The 20,101-nt window shown below is 45.5% G+C and overlaps 1 protein-coding gene across 1 annotated transcript; it reads left to right on the top strand.

Annotated features, from left to right (window-relative positions):
• Positions 1-5,402: 5,402 nt before the first annotated feature.
• Positions 5,403-15,943, top strand: PLEKHO1 (pleckstrin homology domain containing, family O member 1). Its single transcript, XM_006861354.1, has 6 exons — positions 5,403-5,449; positions 6,062-6,208; positions 12,351-12,491; positions 13,287-13,391; positions 13,773-13,874; positions 15,137-15,943. The coding sequence occupies exons 1-6, from the start codon at positions 5,423-5,425 to the stop codon at positions 15,839-15,841; spliced, it is 1,227 nt and encodes a 408-aa protein (XP_006861416.1). The 5' UTR covers positions 5,403-5,422; the 3' UTR covers positions 15,842-15,943.
• The last annotated feature ends 4,158 nt before the right edge of the window (positions 15,944-20,101 follow it).

The following is a 20,101-nucleotide window of genomic DNA, read 5'->3' on the forward strand; positions in this document are numbered from 1 at the left end:
TATATATATATATATATATTAGTGTGTGTGTGTGTGTATACTACCCCCTCCTCAAGTAGAATTATTTGCGTCTTTGGAATGGTAAAAATAAGAACAGATTTTTCTTACACCATTCTCTTCATCCATCACTAACTCCCATTTGTTATCTACTGAAGTAACAGTGCGTGAAGGTCTAAGAAATGAGCACAATCTCCAATGTGTTTGAAGCCAGAAGTTGATATTTCTTTATTAAGGGTCAAAGACTCAAACATATTTATATTTAAGATTTGCAGAACTGATTCCATTTTTACTGGCCTTTTATGTTTTCCCTTTAAAAGTACTATTTTAATTAAAGTCTCATATGCTTGTTATAATCTTCTCCACCATTTACTCTACAAAAGCCAAATGTATTTGTTTTTAGTTAAACAACTGTTTAGATAACAGTTTCCTCCAAATAAACTTGCAGGCACAATTCATAAATCCTTATCTCTGATTTCGCCCTCCCTTAAGCAGAATGACTTATATTCTATTGAAAAACTAAGCTACTGACAGTTATCTTATCCAGGGGTGTAGTTAGGGAGGAAACCCCATCATGAGTCCTTCAAGTATCTAATCTCCACCAAAAAAAAGAAAATCTGACCTCACAATTAGTTTTGTGGTTTGTGTGTGTGATAGTGTCAAACTCACTGAGAAGGCACTGCTATGAAAATAGGTAAAGGAATCCATAGATTCTTACTTGCAGATTTTTCACTTACATCTTGATGTTGGAAACAGTCCCTTAATAGAGATCTAACCACCGGAAGGTTCCTCTGTGAGAGGAAAGAAGTCAGCTTGAAAAATGGGACAGGGATGAGTATGCATGGCCTGCAGGAAGAGAGGAGAGGAACAGGACAAGGTAAGAGAAGGCAGGGGCAGGAGGACCGAATGAGGCAGTACAGCAGTGCACGCTAACCAGAAGTGGGTAGGATAAGGGACCATCAGCAGTAATGACAGGGAGCCAGAGATTTATGTAACATCTTAAGGAGCAGACAGGCGGGGAAGGTTCTACAACCCACATGCATCTGCTCTGGAATCTGAAAATTACTTTGGAGAGTTTTTATGTTTGAGCAGTCCTTTTGCCTGATGTTCCATAAAGCTCCAGTTCCTGCCTGCCATCGTATGCAAGGAGCTCTTGTATATAGCCATAAAAAACCCCAACTTGATGGATGTCAAGTGGATGCCAACTTATAGTGCCCCCATGAGTTTTATGGGTTTCAAAGCCACAGAGGGTTTCAAACGCTGTAATCTTTACAGGAGCCGACTACCACATCTCTTGTGAAGAGCAACTGGTGAGTTTGAACTGCTGACCGTTCGGTTAGCAGCTGAGCACTTAATCACTGCACCACCAGGGTTCTTTGTGTTTGTTAAGTGCCATCAAGTCAGTTCGGACTCATAACAACTCTAGTTTCCAAGGAGTGAGGAGCGGCTGGGGGATTTGAACCACTGACCTTGTAGTTAGCAGTCTAGTGCTTATCCTACAATACCATACCAGAACTCCTTCCTTACCTTGCACATAAACCAAAGCCCACTGCCATTGAGTCAATTCCAACTCATAGTGACTCTGTATAGGATTTCCTAAACTATATATCTTCATGGGAACAGACGTCGTCTTTCTCCCAAGGAGTGACTGGTGGGTTTGTACTACTGACCTTGAGGTTAGCTGTCAACACCTAGCCCATAGTGCCTCCAGAGCTCCTTATTTTGCATATGTTGGTGTGTTAAGTGCCCTCAAGTTGGTACCAATTCATAGTTACCTTGTGTAGGGTTTCCATGAAGTAGCTGGTATGTTTGAACCACTGACTTTGTAGTTAGCAGTCCAGTGCTTATCCTACAGCACCACACCAGGACTCCACCTTGCATATGTTGTTGTTGTTAAGTGCCGTTGAGCTGATTCCAACCCATAACCCTGCATAGGGTTGGACCACCTATGGTGAGCTTGGACCACAGACCTTGCAGTTCAAACGACTTTGCAGTATGACACATTAGCCCACAGCGCCACACCAGGATTCCTTGCATATAGAAGGCACAAATTTTAGTTGACTAAATGAATTGTGGCATTGCAGGTTAATGCACTGGACTGTCAAATTGATTTGAACCTCAAGGTTGGCGGTTCAAGCTTACCAGTGGCTCCTTATTAATATTATACAGGGTTGCTATGAGTCAAACCCACTGGATGGCACTTTACAACAGTGGGGAAAGAAGGAAGAGTTTGTGATGCCCTGAATTACTTTTCCCCACAAACTAGAAGCTAAATTACAAATCCAAACCACTGCCTGCATATCTCACCTTACTGTATTTTCCTATATGAATACCATCCAAACCACTCCTATCTGCCTGGCCAGCAAAGTCCTCAAAAGATCATGTAACATAGTTTCCTCATCAGTACATTTACTTCCTCACCTGTGATGATACCCTGGGTTTTCTCATCTTTTTTTAAAAGGGGAGTGGGAAATAGAGATGCTGAGAAGAGAATGGGATGCTTTGGGGAATGTGTTGCATGTGTGTGGCCCAAACGATAAACTGTCCAAATGCCTGGGTTCTAAACCACTGAGCTATTAACTTTCTGTATAAACTTGGGCAAGTGTTATGTGCTGTGCCCTGTTGTATCTTTTTCCAAATGGGGATAGTAATTCTTTTTCTCAACACCTCTCTAAGACGTCCTGGTAGTGTAGAAGATTATGAAGTGGGCTGCTAACTGCAAGCTCAGCAGTTCGAATCTCCCAGCTCCTATAAAGATATACAGCCTTGGAAACTCTATACAGGGTCACTATGAGTTGGAAATGCCTTGATGACACACAACCACCACCACCATACCTTACAAAGTGACTAAAGATTTAAAGAAATAGTATATAAGAGCACTTTGACAAGAGAAAGTTCTGTATCAGTGTAAAGTAGAGGATTAATTAGTAGAGCTAATAGGAAATTGGAGTCCTTGTGTGGTGCTGTGGGTTAATGCGCTGGACTGCAAAGTCGGTTTAAACCATAAGGTCAGCAGTTCAAGCTCACCAGCTGCTCCTTGGAAACCCTAGAGGAACCTCTGCCAATTCCTCCTATAACCAGGCCCTGGCTCAGAGCCTACAGGCCAGCATCTTAACAACTTTCCATCCCCTACCCCTCCTCCAGTAGATATTTGATGAGAAGGGAGTCAGGAAACCCAAGTTTGGGTAGTGGTTTCATTACCACTCTGCCTTTGGTCAGAACCGATTTGACAGCACTTAACAACAATAACAAAATCGGAAAAGGTTGAGATCAATCTTATTGAGTGAGAGGGGGAAAGTGGCAAGGAATATAGAGGGGTCCCTCCTTTATTTGGAGTCCTGGGGTGGTGCTCTGGGCTAATGCTCTGAACTGCAAAGCCGGTTTAAACCATAAGGTTGGTAGGTAGTTCAAGGTCACCAGTTGCTCCTTGGAAACCCTATACAGGGCCACTATGGGTCGGAACCAACTTGATGGTACTTAACAACAATTCCTTCATTTGAGTTACCAGAAAAAGTCAAGGCATCCTCTACCCTTCAAATAAATTTGTTCCATTCCTCTGTGCCAGTGATTTTTAATTGTATAGTTATTGTGTATCTATCATAGGCCAAGTCTTATGCTTATTGTGTTTACTACCATCGAGTTGGTTCTGACTCATAACAACCCTGTACAGGGTTTCCAAGGAGCAACTGGTGAGTTTGAACTGACAACCTCATGGTTCAAACCAACCTTGTGGTCCAGTGCTTTATCTAACAGGCCACAGCCAGTCGTTATTAGCTTAAAGGAGCTCTGGTAGTGTAGTGGTTACGAATCGGGATGCTAAACTCACGGTTAGTAGTTCGAAACTACCAACTGTTCTGCGGGAGAAAGATGAGGCTTTAGGCTCTGATAAAGATTTACAGCCTCGGAAACCCTGTAGAGGGTGACTATGAGTCGGAACTGACTCCACGGCACATAACCACCACCACATTTAGTAATAAACCCTGGAGGGCAATACTTTTATTTTCAAAGTACTTTCATGGGTCACCATGTACATTCCCTTAACTTTCCTTGATGGAAATGGCAGTTTATCCTTTAAACTGAGGCCCAAAGAAAGTCAATGACTTGACCAAAGGCAGAATGGTAATGAAACCACTACCCAAACTTGGGTTTCCTGACTCCCTTCTTCTCATCAAATATCGACTGGGGTGGGGTGGGGTGGGTGCTGAGATGTTGGCCTGTAGACTCTGAGCCAAGGTCTGATTGTAGGAGGAATTGTCAGAGGCTCCTCTGGTTAGGGCATTTTCTGGGCATTCGGCCCTTTTTTCCAGTGGACTCCAGTGCAGAAGACAGGATGGCATTCTTATAGGTCAGTGCAGCAAGGTGGGTGGGATACACAGGGAGTATCACCCGGAGCTTATGTTTAAAGCTACTTGTTATAAAGGGAAATGGCTTTGGAGGCAGAGTTCTGTTGCTGCCAGCACTTACAGTGTAAGCCTGTAAATCCCTCAGTCATTCTGAGTCGCACTTCTAGCTCTGTGAAATGAAGATCATAGTATTCACCTTACACTTAGGGTTATTCTCTCGAGACTGAAATAAGAAAACCCTTTGCAAACTGGAAGAAATGTGTATTACTATTAACTTCTTCCCCTATCCTGTCTCCCAAATACATCGATACCCTCTGAAGCATAAAACTTTTTGCCCCAACATTTGACCTGCCCAGGCCACTATCTCCACCACCAAGCGAGCTGAATTCTAATGCCAGTTCTTGGTAACACGCCCTCCCAGCTCCCATTCGTTTTTTGTTTGTTTGTTTGTTTAGGGTTCGGGAGGAAGATGGTCTAGATTTTGTTTATCTCTAGTCTGCATAAATCTAAGTGTTTCTTTCTTCTCCACTCCATCTGCTCCTGCTGGCTCTCTCGGCAGGTTCGTTCGGTGTTTTCCTGGCTCCACCTCTCTCTCCGACCGCGGGCCGGAGTCTCGGGGCCCCAGCCCCCCTGGAAGCCGTCTTCAGCAGGGTTTAGGTCCCTTCTCAGTGAGTCAGAAACAAAGGAGGGGGGAGCGGCACTGTCTCCGGCTCCGCGATTCGCCCTTTATTCTGAACTCGCAACGTCAGCGGGCCGGCGGATGGAGCTGCGGGGCGCGGACTGGGCCGCCCACTGTGCGCCGGGCCGGGGGAGCGGCGGGGCCGGGCCGAGAGTGCGGGGGGCCCAGGCCGCGTGGGCGCCGGCATGGACGGCGCCGGGGGGCGGGGAGCGGGCGGGCGTGTGTGTGCGAGTGCGAGGGAGGCCGGCCTTTAGTGTAATCGGAGCTACAAAGAGGGGGAGAGTCCGGGAGAGGGAGGAGCGGCGGCGGCGGCGCCGGGGGCATCTCCGACTCCCTCCCCCGGGAAGGCGCCCCCTCGCAGCCACCTCTGCCCCTTCCCCCGCACCCGCGCCCACCGGGAAGGATGAAGAAGAACAATTCGACCAAACGGGTGAGTGCGCTTGCGGGCGCTGCAACTGCAGCTGACTTTGTGCTCTGAGGACCCGGCCCGTCAGGGTGCCAGCGGCCTGGAAGCCCCTCGGCCGCGGGGGTCCGACCAGGCACTGGGTGGGGTGGGGCGGGCTTTTGTTTGTTTACTTGGATTTGGGGGTTTTAACTTGGTGTAGTTTCTGGTTGATTCCCACCTTCCCTCTTCCCTGGGCGACAGGCAGTCGTTTGCATCGCGCTCTGCAGTGGCGAGAGGACAATGAGAAATAAATAAAATGCCGTTAATCCCGCGGCTGCTAGCGGAATCGAGCAGCGGGGGAAGAAGGTGGGGGGACAAGGACAGAAATCCCGGGAGCTGCCCTTCTCGCAGGCCCAGCCCCCTGCTTCTGTAGCAGTTTTAGTTGTTTATTTGGGAGAGGGGGGAGGGGAGGTCCTCACGGTGAAAACCTTTCCCGAAGTGGGGACCGAACCTTTATTTCCCCGACTCCTGCCTTCGGTGCGGTGGTCCCAGAAAATGTAGAGAGGGGTAATCAAGTAGGGTCCCGAGGGATGGACAGGAGCGAAGGAAAAAACAATCATCACCTAATCAGATGGTTCTTATCTGGCTCCTGGGCAGGGGCCGCAGGATGGAAATCATCAGTCTGCACCACCCGAGAAGGTCGGCTGGGTCCGGAAATTCTGTGGGAAAGGGATTTTCAGGGAGATTTGGAAAAATCGCTATGTGATGCTGAAAGGGGACCAGCTCTACATCTCTGAGAAGGAGGTAGGTGCCCTCTGCCCTGGTCGAGCCCATTTTCGCCTGTTCCACACTTTGTGTCTCCACAAGGAGACTCTGCTTCGAATCTCGCACCGTCCCACCCCCATTTTGGTCTTGAAGCAAGTTTAGCAGCAGGTTTATTTCTACTCCAGCTAATCTGCAAGGAAAGGTCACCCTTTAGTTCTTGAATTAAAATTAGAAGTTGAATTTGCCTCTCATTTAATGCTATTTCTTAACAAATAATTGTCTTACGACAATGATAAGCCCCTCTTCCCAAGATGTCCCAAAAGTTCTAAGTGCCCCCTGCTGCCCCCTACCCTATCCTGGCCTCTAGCTACACGCAGAATATTTTTCTTTGCTGTTGTTACTGAAACACACTACTCAGTTTACTCTCTACTCCTGCCTGTTCCCCCAACCCACCCAATGAGCCTCCCCTTTCTTGTCTCAGCAGGGAATGCACAGGTCATACATATCAGCAATTTGTTGTTGTTAAGTACCACGGAGTCAGTTCCGACTCATAGTGACCCTGTACAGGGTTTCCGAGGCTGTAAGTCTTTACAGGAGTAGAAAGCCTCATCTTTCTCCCGCGGAACAGCTGGTAGTTTCAAACTGCCGACCTTGAGGTTAGCAGCCTGATTTGTAACCACTACACTACCAGACCCCCTGAATCATTAGGAGACATAATATAAAAACGCACATACAACCCAGGATCAAACTTGTATGACCTGGGGTAGAATATCTGAGAGAGGCAGACGGTTATTTCTCTTAGAGCATAAGTCCCTCAGTAGTATGCATGCTGTTCTCCACCCATCTCTGCTTTAAAATAAAGGAATTCATTCTTTACTCCCTTCCTGCCCCAGTTTGAACCAGAAGGGGGAGAAAATGAAGTTAATGGACCTCTGTATGTTTCTGGATAAGTCTGACTCTATGATTTTAATGACTACCATAGCCCACATTAGGTCAGAACCTGAGCCCAGATCACTGAATCCACTGTCTTCCTTTTGTCCCTATCTCTTGGGATCAATAATGAATAGCACAATTGAGAAATCAAAATTGCCCCTCTTTGGGGAATCCAGGAGTCCTTGTGTGACACTATGAGTTCTTCACTGGACTACAAAATCAATTTGAACCACAAGGTCTGTAGTTCAAGCTCACCAACCGCTCCTCAGAAACCCTATACAGGGTCGCTATTAGTCAAAAACAACTTGATGGCACTTAACAACAACAACATGGGGAGTCCTTGTGTGGCTCGGTAGGATAAGCACTGGACTGTTAACCTCAAGGTCGGTGTTGCAAACCCACCAGACACTCCTTGGAAACTCTATACACAGTTGCTGTGAGTCAGAAGTGACTCGGCAGCACACAACTACAATGGGACAGAAGTTATCCCAGACCCTACCTCTGACTGTGTCAGTGTAGCCCTAAAAGACTGCGTTGTGTTCCCCCCAAGATACTCCTTCCTCTCTGATTCTGTGTTCCCTCGCCCAAAGCTAACTGGGAAGTCCTCTCTCAGTTCTTTAATGTCTGGCTTCCTGCGGTAGACACTCAGTAGATTATATTTAGGTAGATAAATTCTTTTATGGTATTGAGACAGACACACACAGGAAGTCCAAGAGAAAGTACTCATCTGTAAAAAGAGCATCTACTAAAGCAACAGAGGGAGTAACTAAGCTGCAGAAACCAAGAGATCCCTCTTTAAGGTGTTTAAACCAAACTGTTTACACTCACCTGGGAATTTGGTAGTAAAGAGTCCTGGAAGTAAGCTGAAAGAGGACTTTGACAGGAGGATTTCTTTTTAAGGGTCACCTCCTAGTGTGGCGCTGAAGATCAGCACTGGGCTGTGAATCACAAGGTTGGCAGTTCAAACCCACCAGTTGCTCCTTGGAAACCCTATACAGGGTTGCTATGAATCAGAACAGACATGATGACATTCAACAACAGCGGATTCCTGGTGTGGTGTGCTATAGGATCAGCACAAAACTGCGAACCACAAGGTCAGCAGTTCAAATCTACCAGCTGCTCCTTGGAAAACCTATACAGGGCCACTATGAGTCGGACCAATTCGACAGCACTTAATAACAACAACTACTAGTTGGCAATCCCTGAAAAAGGTTTTCTCCACAATTTTTGACTTCTTAGTTAAAAAAAGAAGAAAAAAGTGTCAAAGTATATCTTTCTTTCCTGACCTCTGTATGGCAGGTCCTGTATAATGGCCGGAAACTAGAGTGAGCAATCAGGGAGAACTTCCCACACGTCAGAGGGGAAGATTGAAAACAGTGCAAGGAACAAAACAGTTCTTTCTTATTCACATTTACCCAAAGAGCAGCCTAGGGGTGAAAGAATGTACTAGAGCCTTGTTTGTGGAGGAAAGGGGTTCAGAGACAGGGGAAAGGATGGAATGACTTCAGCCCAGGATGTTAGTATCCTATGAGTCAAGAGCATCTGACCATTCATGGGGCCAACTGCCCCCTGCTAGGAAGGGCATATGCAAAGAGGGAACAAACCTATTGAAGGTAAAATCTTCTTTGGAGCCAGTTTCTATACTCGAGTGGGCTAAGCTCCAAAGCCAATAGTTTAAAAAGTTGCTTTTTGGTGTTTTTTTTTTAAATGCTAAGTATAATACTTAAGGAGCTCTGGTAGCGTAGTGGTTACGAATCGGGCTGCTAACCTCAAGGTCAGCAGTTCAAAACTACCAGCCATACCACAGGAGAAAGATCAGGCTTTCCGCTCCCATAAAGATTTATAGCCTCGGAAACCTTGTGCAGGGTCGCTATGATCGAAACCGACTACATGGTACTTAAAAACAACAAGTATAATACTTAATTTGTTAATGTAAGAAAATTCTTAACCCACTTCTCCAGAATTTGCACCAATCTTTCCTTTTTGTTACTTCCCTTTACCAAGGCAGGAGCTCCCACAACTGCCTCTACCAAAGAAGTCCTTCCATCATGGATTTCCTAATTCTCAAAGAGGTCTAGGATAACTTGTGATCCTGAAGCTGGTATATAGGAATAAAAGGTAGACCTTAGCCAGACTCATGGTAAAAGAAATTGGGTTCAGGCCACCCAATTTATGATAAACATAGGAAGCATGCCTTTCCGTGGGCCAAGAACAAAGAATTAGGGGAGAAGAAGGGTTAACTTTGCAAGATGAGTAATTATAAAAGAGGCTTTGGGAATTATTGGGGAGAGGAGGTGGGGGGGTATAAGAGCAGAATACAGTAGATAAAAAGTTCCTTGGGTGGAGTATCTTTCCTTGGCTCTGGAATATACTTGTCCTGCTATTTGCCTTACCCCATCTCCTACCCCTGCCCCACCAGAGGCTAAACTCTGTCAGTGTCCATTGCTTCCCAGAATTCTTTATCTACTTGTGTCCAAGCCAGAATAACCTTCTTCCTTCCCTTCCCTTCCCCTAAGGAAAACAGAACAAGTAATTCTCTTCCCCTGGCCACATACCCACACCCAGCACTTTCCTTTCCAAGATTTCTGGCCTCTGCTGATAGTCTCAACTCTGAGAATGGAGGAGGAAAAGAGGGGCAATGCATCATCCTACATCCCTGTCCCATGTTTCTGAGAATTGTTCTTGGATGCCCCTTGCCAACGTCTTGCCCCTATAATCCTCTTAAGGTCTGTGCTTACTTCCCAGCCCAAATTTGGGGAGCTCCAGAAAGGGAAGAGCCCTAGAAAAGCCAAGTCAGGCCTAAATAAATGGACAAGCAGGAATTCAACTGAATGGGGCTGCATAATCATCTGTTACCCAGCGTCATTTCAGGAGGCTGAGCAGACTCAAGATTATAACTGGGCTGGGGAATGGAACAGAGAACTTCTCCACTTCAAGGTTGATGAGAACCAGGAGAATAAATAAGTTCATCTCCATAGGACACATGATTTCTGTTTCAGAGTTTTGTTTTTCAATTATGAAAATATACATAACAAAACATATGCCACCACAGTCATTTTTACATGTACAATTTAGTGGCATTGATTACATTCTTCAAGTTATGTAACTATTATTTTCTAAATTATTCCAGTGGGGCTCTCTTGTGAACAATTCCAGTCAGAGAGGTGGGTATCTTCCAAGTGAGGCTACTTTTTTTTAATCTTTGCTTCCTTAGTTTTAACAAGACAAGTGCTGTTGTTTTTCATCTCTTGTCCCAGGAAAATGTGATCAGCTCATTCCCAGTTTTCCAAGCTCTGGATTCAAGTTGTTGTTCTGTGCCAACTCATAGTGACCCTGCATAGGGTTTCTGAAGCTGTAAATCTTTACGGGAGCGGAAAGCCTCATCTTTCTCCCACTGAACAGCTGGTAGTTTCAAACTGCTGACCGTGAGATTAGCAGCCCGATTCGTAACCACTACACTACCAGAACTCTTTCTGAACTCAAGTAGCAGAAGGCAAACACATTTTCTAGTCACAGGCTGTTTCTCTGGGCTTGTCACTTAGTATCCTCCCTCTAACTTTGGTACTTGGTGTAGCTTCAGAGTATTGGGAACACCTTAAGTGGAGGAGAGGAGGATTGGGGGGTGCTCTTGAGAGGTTTAAAATGGACCTTTGAAGAAAGTGAATGGAAATTGTTTTGTAATGTTCAGAAAAGGGTGGTTGGGAGTGGAAGAGGTAGACAGAATTATGGTCTCTTATTAGGCATTCAGAGTCCTGGTGTGGTGCTGTGGGTTAATGTGCTGGAGTACAAAAGTTGGTTTATAAAACCACAAAGTCTGCAGTTCAAACTCACCAGCTCCTCAAAAAACCCTATACAGGGTCGCTATTGGTCAGAACCAACTCAACAGTACTTAACAAAAACAGCAGCATTAAACATTCAGCATCCTGGTGTGGCTCTGTAGGATAAGCACTGGACTGCTTACTAAAAGGTCAACAATTCAAACCCTTCAGCTGCTTCTCAGAAACCCTATACAGGGTCACTATGAGTCAAAACTGACTCAATGGCACTTAGCAACCACAGCATTAAACATATAGCAAAAGAGTTAAAATCCAAATGTTGGGGAAGCTGCTAAGGGTAGAACCAAAGTGCAAGATGTGTGCTAACTGCAGCAGAAAGGATTAAGTTTAAATACAAGGAAGAAGTTTCTGGCAATAAAGGGACTTAGGCTCTCAAACTGTAAAAAGGAAAAGAAATAGCAGATATTTTGTCTCCCAAGTCTCAAGTGTCCTATAGGGAGACCATAAGTGCATCTTTACCTAGAGATGTTGTTAAATGCCCTCGAGTCGGTTCCGACCCATAACGACACTGTGTAGGGTTTCCAAAGAGCAGCTGGTGAGCTTGAACCGCCGGCATTACAGTTCAAATGGCACATTAACCCACAGTGCCACACACCAGGGCTTGCCTAGAGATAGGTGTGTGAATTAACTGACTTTTCAAGACTAAGTTGTTACAGTACCTTGGAAAGGAGTAAGAAGGGGGAGGAACTGCAGTTGTATTTCTAGTTTGTCGGAACAAACTGCTACAAAGAGGCCTATTGATCCTATGGTGATGAAGCTTCTGAAATGAATGCGGTAGATGAGTTTCTTTATTATAGTTTATGTTATTAAAGGAGAGAGCAAGGTTGGGGTAAAACAGCTACAACATAAGTGGAAGACTGGGAATACCAGAAGCAGCTTTTTTTTCCTTCTAGATATCCCTGGTATGTTGTTGTTGTTAAGTGCCATTGAGTAGGTTACGACCCATAGACACCCTGTATAGGGGTTCCCAGAAGCAGCTGGCTGTATAGGCCGTGCCTTTATCTCTCCCTTTGGACAGTCAGGGCCATTAAGACTGACTGACTTTACAATGATCAGATCAGCCTATTAGCATGTAAGTTATGTCCTTGAAAGGTCAAAGTGGAGACCATGCATAAGGAAAACATACTGGGGCTCTGAAATGGTTTCTTGGCTGAGGCAAGTAGGGATTAAGAGTTTAAAGCCCACCTTAGGAATCAGGACTCCCTGGTGGCCTCAAACCTGCCCTCCAGCTTTCTGGCCTTTGTGGGCCTTGGGGCTTAGATAGGTCAGCCTTTTCCTGTCTTGCTATTCCTTCCCCCTCCTCAGGCTTCTTCCTGGTTCCCATGACTGATGGAAACTAACAATGGGGGGGGGGGGGGGGAAGGAACTAAGCAATTCTTATCTTCCTCACCTTACTTCCAATCCTCTCCCAGGTAAAAGATGAGAAAAATATTCAGGAGGTGTTTGACCTGAGTGACTATGAAAAGTGTGAAGAGCTCCGGAAATCTAAGAGCAGAAGCAAGAAAAATCATAGCAAGTTCACCCTTGCCCACTCTAAACAGCCCGGTAATACGGTATGTGTTTCCTGCCACCTTGGCCACCAGAGCATGGACAGGGGGTGTGGGCAATGGGTGCAGAGGAGGAGAACACCTTCCTCCTCCAGGTTCTCACTCTTCACTCTCATGCGTCAGATGCCCTGAATTCATCTATCAGCTTTTATCACTTAACCTGAGAGGATGTTGTAGCCATACCCTTCCCTTCAGACAGGCCAACCTTTAAACTGTCCAACCAGAGAGATCAGCTCTCTCTTCCTGTCTAACAGATAAGCATGCATACATGTATGTATACACACATGCATGTATGCATGTTTACACATCCACACACACAGACCTCTTGAGAGGAAATTACAGGTTCCTGTACCTTAATAGGTTATTGAATCTAATTCCTCTTGTTGGAGGAAACCCAGCAAGAAAAAGCCATAGCAAATTCACCCTTATCCACTCCAAAAAGCCTGGTAATATGTATGTGTTTCCTCCTATTTCTGTGGCATTCTGTTGTTTCAAACTTGTAAAGATCTTTATTTTAGTACCTGTCCTTTACCAGTCTTCTCAAATGAGCTCCAGTCCCATACTAATACTCAGTACCCTCTCAACTTTTCCTTGGTCACTTATAAAACAACTTTGAAGCTATGGCATTTTATTGTATTAGAAGCTGGATTTCCTTAATGTATGGATGGCTCAGGAAACAGAATCTGTCTCCTTCCAGGAGCTAGGGCTAAGAGAATAAGATGATCATTTCTTATTTCTTCACTGTCAAGGTGAGACACCAACTATAAAACCCTGGCTGAAACAAGAATCTTCCCCTCACAGGCACCCAACCTGATCTTCCTGGCAGTGAGTCCAGAAGAGAAGGAATCATGGATCAATGCCCTCAACTCTGCTGTCACCCGAGCCAAGAACCGCATCTTGGATGAGGTAGTGGGCTCATTGTGGGTTGAGGGATATTGGGGTGCAAGGGAGTAGCTGTGACTCACTGAGAGGGCTGATTATCTCATAGAACCCTTTTACTTGCCCCCCACCACCAGCCCTACTTCTTTAACTCCCTATTCTCCTTCCACCTTCTTTCTAAGTCTTTCCTACCAACTCCTTTTCTCTTCTTTATGACACATGCATCAGCCTTGGGCCAGCTTAAAAAACCAGTTCATGTCCAGGAAATCCCTTGCCCATAGGGTTTGCCCAGAAGCAGGTAATGGTGTGGGTTTATTCCCAGTCCAGGCACACTCAGGCCTCAGGGGATGTTAGGTTGGGACAGAGTGCCTCTGAAGAGCAACCATGACTCATTGTTCATATCTTTAGGTCACTGTTGAGGAGGACAGCTATCTCGCCCACCCTACTCGAGACCGGGCAAAAATCCAACACTCCCGCCGCCCCCCAACTCGGGGACACCTAATGGCTGTGGTATGTAAGACTGCAAGAAAGTAAACATTGTTGAAGAACCAGTTCCTAGTCCTAGTCCTAGTCCATCTCAGAACTGTATCTCAGACAGATTACCAGAGGTATTTATGGGAGACTTTCTAGATACCAAGGTCAAAAGGCAAGGGAAATCCCTCTTACCCACCCTGCAGCCTGATTACTCTAACTAAAAAGTATTTATCGAACTCGACTATGAGTTCAGAAGACCCTGCCCTCAAAAAATTGTATCATCTTTGCATGAAAATGAGACCTGTACTCATAAGGAAAGAAGAGCTGTATATTATACATGACAATACAAATTACTATATTGGTAACTGTCTGCCCTGGTGGGTAGCCACATTAATTGTCACAGGCTTTCAGAAGAGGTGTGCTGCTGTAACATAGAAAGTTGTGTGGCTTCTTTCACTTGTCTAAGCTCTCAGTTCCTAGGAAGGGAGGCATTCAGGGATAGAAAAAAACCTAAGCTTTGGAATTGGACAGAACCAGAGGTGGAATCTAGCTTTGTGATTTGTGGTTCTCTTGAAGTTGTGTGTCTCCGGTTGTAAAACTGGGTACTGATGATGCGTGCCTTGAAGGTTTGCTCTGAGGAACAGAGCATCAATACTAGTGAGATACTGAATATCTTTATCATCGTTTCAAACTATAGTATTCTAGATAATGTTGTTAGGTGCTGTTAAGTCAGTTCCGAATCATAGTAAGTAACCGTGTATAGAGTTTCCAAGGAGCAGCTGGTGAGTTTGAACTGCCAACCTGTGGTTCAAACTGACCTTGTAGTCGAGTGCTTATCCTACAGCGCCATACCAGAGCTGGATATAGAGCAAGTTTTATCATTAGGCAAGGGATTTGGGGTCCCACGTAGCAGAGGGTGTGAAGTGTGTGGCTCAGAGGATGCAGGTGGCAGAAGACAGTAGCTGCATTATGTGGAATATCCATGTGTGTCAAACCTAACTGATGCTTGTGGTCCACAATATAGAAAATGAAGACACTCTTTGAAGACCATGTAGTAAAGTAGAGAATATGGGGGGAAAGCATGAGAAAGTACTTTACAGAAAAATAAGAGAAAGACATTCAAATTAGTATTACAGGAATAAGAAATTGTAAATAAGTGAGAAGGGCTCATCCGCAGTAGAGGGTTTCTCACTCACGGAAGGGATCTTGAAGAAAATGACTACAACTTATTTCAGGCAGTCATTCCTGAAATCCCCACTTACACTTTATCCCTTGGTCCCCATCCTATTTTTTTCCAGGCTTCAACTTCTACCTCGGATGGGATGCTAACCTTGGACCTTATCCAGGAGGAAGATCCTTCCCCTGAGGAACCAACCTCTTGTGCTGAGAGCTTTCGGGTGGACTTGGACAAGTCTGTGGCCCAGCTGGCAGGCATTCGGCGGAGAGCAGACTCAGACAGGATCCAGCCCACCTCAGACCGGGCAAGCAGCCTTTCCCGACCCTGGGAAAAGCCAGACAAGGGGGCCACCTACACCCCCCAGGCACCCAAGAAGTTGACCCCCACAGAGAAAGGCCGCTGTACCTCCCTGGAGGAGATCCTATCTCGGCGGGACGCTGCCCCAGCCCGTACCCTCCAGTTGCGAGCCGAAGAACCCCCTACCCCCATCCTACCCAACCCGGGGCAGCTGTCCCGGATCCAGGACCTGGTAGCAAGGAAACTGGAGAAGACTCAGGAGCTGTTGGCAGAGGTTCAGGGACTGGGAGACGGGAAGCGAAAGGCCAAGGACCCCCCTGGGTCTCCTCCTGACTCTGAGTCAGAGCAGCTGCTGCTGGAGACTGAGCGCCTGCTGGGGGAGGCATCATCGAATTGGAGCCAGGCCAAGAGGGTGCTGCAGGAAGTTAGGGAGCTGAGGGACCTATACAGACAGATGGACCTGCAGACCCCAGACTCCCACCTCAGACACAGTACCCAACACAGCCAGTACCGGAAGAGCCTAATGTAAGGGAAGAGGACAGGGTCTGAAACTCTTGGGGGGTGGACAGACTCTTATCGCCAAGTGTTGCAGGATAAAGCTTTTTTATTTACCTCAATCAAAAAAGAAAAAAAAAAGAAAAAACACAATCAAACGTTGCTCTTGAAATACCTGACCCTCCTACAACCCTTCTGTCCCAACCTGCTTAGTGTCTTCTCTCTCTGTGTCAGACATAATTGCCTCTGTTTTGATGAGGAGGTGGCCCCTAAGCTGTATTAAGAAACATTCACCTGGACCGATAGAAAGGGTAATAAGCCCAGCCTGAGCATTTTACATATACCACCCCTCTCCAAGACCTAGTGGGGAGTACATGTATAGACTTCTCAGTCTAGAGGGGGTTGGAGAAAAGGGTTTCTCTAATGTCCCATTCCAGGTTTTCAATCTGAGGGTGAAATTTCAGCTGCCCAACTCTAGCTCTAGAGATGAAGCCAGTGCCACCTGTCCATGCACATAGGAGAAGTGAAATAGATCCCCACCTACTGAGGAGGATTTGTGGAATGAAAATCGCCCCCGCCAGGTACTGGCTTCTCACTCTTAATTAGCAGTACCTGTGATAGAGATTGAGCTACCTGGCTTTTCTTACTTGGGGTGTGCCTTCTTTTCACCTCCCATACTCTTTCCAACACTTTGAAGAGATACAACCCCGGATGGATTGAATTGACTTGTGTCATTTGGCTTAAGGGGCCTAACACAGGGGAACTAGGGACAGCTGACCTCAGAGAAGAACTAAGCTAAGAATGAAACTGATTTGCGATGCAGGCTGGGTAGAATGAAGGGGAAAACCCAAACATGTGTCCAGGTTCCTCTTTTGGCCAAGCTAGGGTTTCCTGTAGCCACTCCCTCTCCTTCCTCAAATCTCTTTTCCAACACTAATTAAATCCAACTTAAGAAAAACATCTTTATGCTCACACCAGCACCCTTCCTGACTCCCTTTGGATACCAGGAGCTGCCAAAGGCCACTTGAATTCTTATCTATGGTAGATCCTTCACAACTCACTGTGTTTGCTTGCTTTCCTCTGAAGTTTCTAAGATCAGGTTTAGCTGCAGTGATAAAGTCCAGAGAAGAATTGTGGCAGCTAGATATGAATGATTTTTAGAGACAGAGAACTTCATGAATCAAGTAAATGAGGGACAGTACTTGAAAGTGTGTACTTGCTAGCTTCCAGATGTCTCTTAAGTCTCTTACTTCCAAAAGCCATGACACAGGTTCACTAAGGGTGAGAGGGGAGGAAGGAGAGTCAATGAAGACAAATTGTCTGTAGACTCCAAGCATGAGGTACCTTAATGTGACCACTAGGAAGAAGGGAGAGAAGGAAAATACTTGGGGAGACATGTAGGCCCTTCAATTACAATCCTGCTCTGACACTCCTCACATCTGGGGGGAACCTCTCCAAGTCAAACTACCTTTAACCCGTTGTTTTTGAGTTCCAATTCATGGTTAGCTCATGTTTCAGAGTAAAACTATACATAGGATTTTCAATGGCTGTAACCTTTCAGAAGCAGATCACCAGGCCATTCTCCAAGGTACCTCTGGGTGGTTTTGAACTGCCAACTTTTCTGTTAGTATTGTTAAGTACCATTGAGTTGGTTCCAACTCAGTGCCCCTGTATGGGATGTCCAGGGCTGTAAATCTGCAGGAGTAGAAAACCATCTTTTGCCATCTTTTTCCTTCAGAGTGGCTGGTGGGCTCGAACCACTGATCTTGTATTTCACAATCAAGTGTATAACTGACAGAACCACCATGCTTAACTGAATACTTCCCAGGAACTCTTAACCACTTCTATGAAAGAGCTATTCGTGCCCTTTTTAAGCCCTTTACTACTCCGTCTTGAAGATTTTCTCAAGATGTAGCCTTTAAGAAGGAAGCCATGGTGGCATATTGGGTTAGTCATTGGGCTGCTAACCACAAGGTCAGCAGTTGAAACTTACCAGCCATTCAACAGAAGAAAGATAAGACTATCTGCTTCCATAAAGATTTATAGTCTCGGAAACTGTAGGTTTCAGAATTGACTACAGTTAGCCTTTAGTTATAATCTAAACTACCAGATTTTTAGTGCAAATAATTTGTCTTCAGTTTTTCCATTCCCTCCCCCTGGGAAGTATTTTCATAAGTACCACTATGTCTTATATATTTTTTTAACCAAACAATGGTATGTGTCACTTGAATGAGAGAAGACAAGCGAGTGCCACCCTGGGCCTCAGTGTCATGGTCAGGGTCTCCTGGGGTACAGGTTGAGAGAACTGAGTTCTCCGTGATTCCTGTCCTCCAAATAAACTTCAATCCTTTCAAAACTTCGCTTAATCAGCAGAGTAACCCATTTTCATAAATATTGAAAGTCTATAAAATTCTATTGGCTTTCTTTTCAAGTGTCTCCATATTTACACAAATTTTATTTTACCAGTATTATCCCTCTTCTTGTTACTCCCACATGATGAGAAAGACAAAAAGCAAGAACAGTATGTATACCCCAACATGCCAATAATCTGTGACTCCCAAGAGGATGGAGGGAGACACTGAAGAGGAATATGACAAGTGAGGGAAGAAGAAAAGATCAGGGACCTTAGGAAGACTGAGGAGCTGGGCCCTGGGCTCCTGGGGTCTTCAGGCATAGGGGCTTCCAGTGCTTTAATTGCTGGATCTTCCAGGCCACAAGGTGGTGAAACGAGCCCAGCTATGGAATCAGATTTAGGTTCAAATTCTGACTCACCTTTTTGGATGTGAGGCATTGGGCAAGGCAACTCTGTAAAGTACAGAGTTGTTCGCTGGGTAGACAATGTATGGAAAATGCCTGACAATACATGGCTGCTGTGACAGGTGCTGCTACTATTCTTAGTGTGACTCACTGGCTATGAACTGCTAGCTGACAGCTACAGAATGATGGCTGTCACTCTGTTCTAGTCCACAGCTGATGGAGTCCACATGCTGCACCCATAATGCTTTCTTCAAAGGAGAGAGAGTGTCAATGTTACTGTGCCAACTGCTAGAGATAGAACAAGGGGCGGAAGATCTCTTCAAGAATTTCAAAGTTTAGCACAAAACCAGGCTTTCTGCTAGAAAAATAGCTGCAAGGTATCTTCATGGTGGGTTACTAACAACATTGCTGTAAATAAAGATGTGTTTTGAGCTCAGGCATTATGTTAGGAGAATTATGCTCCTAGTATGGCGCTGTGGGTTAATGGCTGGACTGCAAAGTCGGTTTGAACTGCAAGGTTGGTGGTTCAAGCTCACCAGCCTCTCCTCGGAAACCCTATACAGGGTCACTATGAGTTGGAACCAACTCAACAGCACTTAACAACTGTAATTCTGCCCCTCCTTTTATTGAGGCCCAGGCCAAGCACTTTGCTTCCCTCACTCCCATCATTCATTATCTTTACATGTGCTATTTCTTTACTTCCTCCCAGTCACTGTGTTTTGGGATAAACAGGTGGAATGAGTAGGGGAAGAGATCTGTGGCCGTTGGGGCAACTTGCTCACTTAGGTAATTGTCAATAAACATTTTCAGGATGTATTTATTCCTTTTCCCATCCTCCTTCCAACAACTTTATTAAATTCTCTTCTGACACAGACAAACTAGCAAAGGGACAATCCTTTGGGAGGTGCTAGGATGGGGAGACAGAAATTCAGCTAAATGCTTACTTCACATTTCAATGACATTTTCCTCAATTTTTCCTCTTCTTCCCTGTAAGGTAGTTATGTAGGAGTTTGGAGAACAGATAGATGTAGATTCCTGAGCTTCCCCCATTAGGAAGAATGTCTGAACTGTTAACCTGAAAAGCCAGCAGTGTTATTCCCACAGCATAGCTTTCGGGTGTTTTGGTTGGAATAAAAAGGAACAACAAAAACACCCCAAGTTTCTCCACACAATGCTAACTAAGCCTATAGTACTGGCCATGGGAAAATAACTGGTCTCCTTCCCTACCCTTTCTCCCTCTCATTCTCCCCAGAAACTAGTTCCAGTGAATCTCAACTCTTTGTAGATCTCACTGGCAAGTCAGCCTACCCCCATTCTGCAACCCTCAAAGCTCAGCCACAGCCCCCGCCCCCTTCTCACTCCCCTTAGCTTGGTTCAGTTCTTTTTCAGCGTTCTTCCTACCTCCCAGTCTCCCAACAACAGCAGCCAATCCCCAGCCTGCTCTAAAGCCACACCATATATGGAGAGGTTGGAAGGAAACCCGAGTAAATGCGGGAGTGAAGAGAACACACACTCACACACACAAACATGCACACAC

Source organism: Chrysochloris asiatica, unplaced genomic scaffold (genome assembly GCF_000296735.1).
Source record: "Chrysochloris asiatica unplaced genomic scaffold, ChrAsi1.0 scaffold00042, whole genome shotgun sequence".
Taxonomy (NCBI): Eukaryota; Metazoa; Chordata; class Mammalia; order Afrosoricida; family Chrysochloridae; genus Chrysochloris; species Chrysochloris asiatica.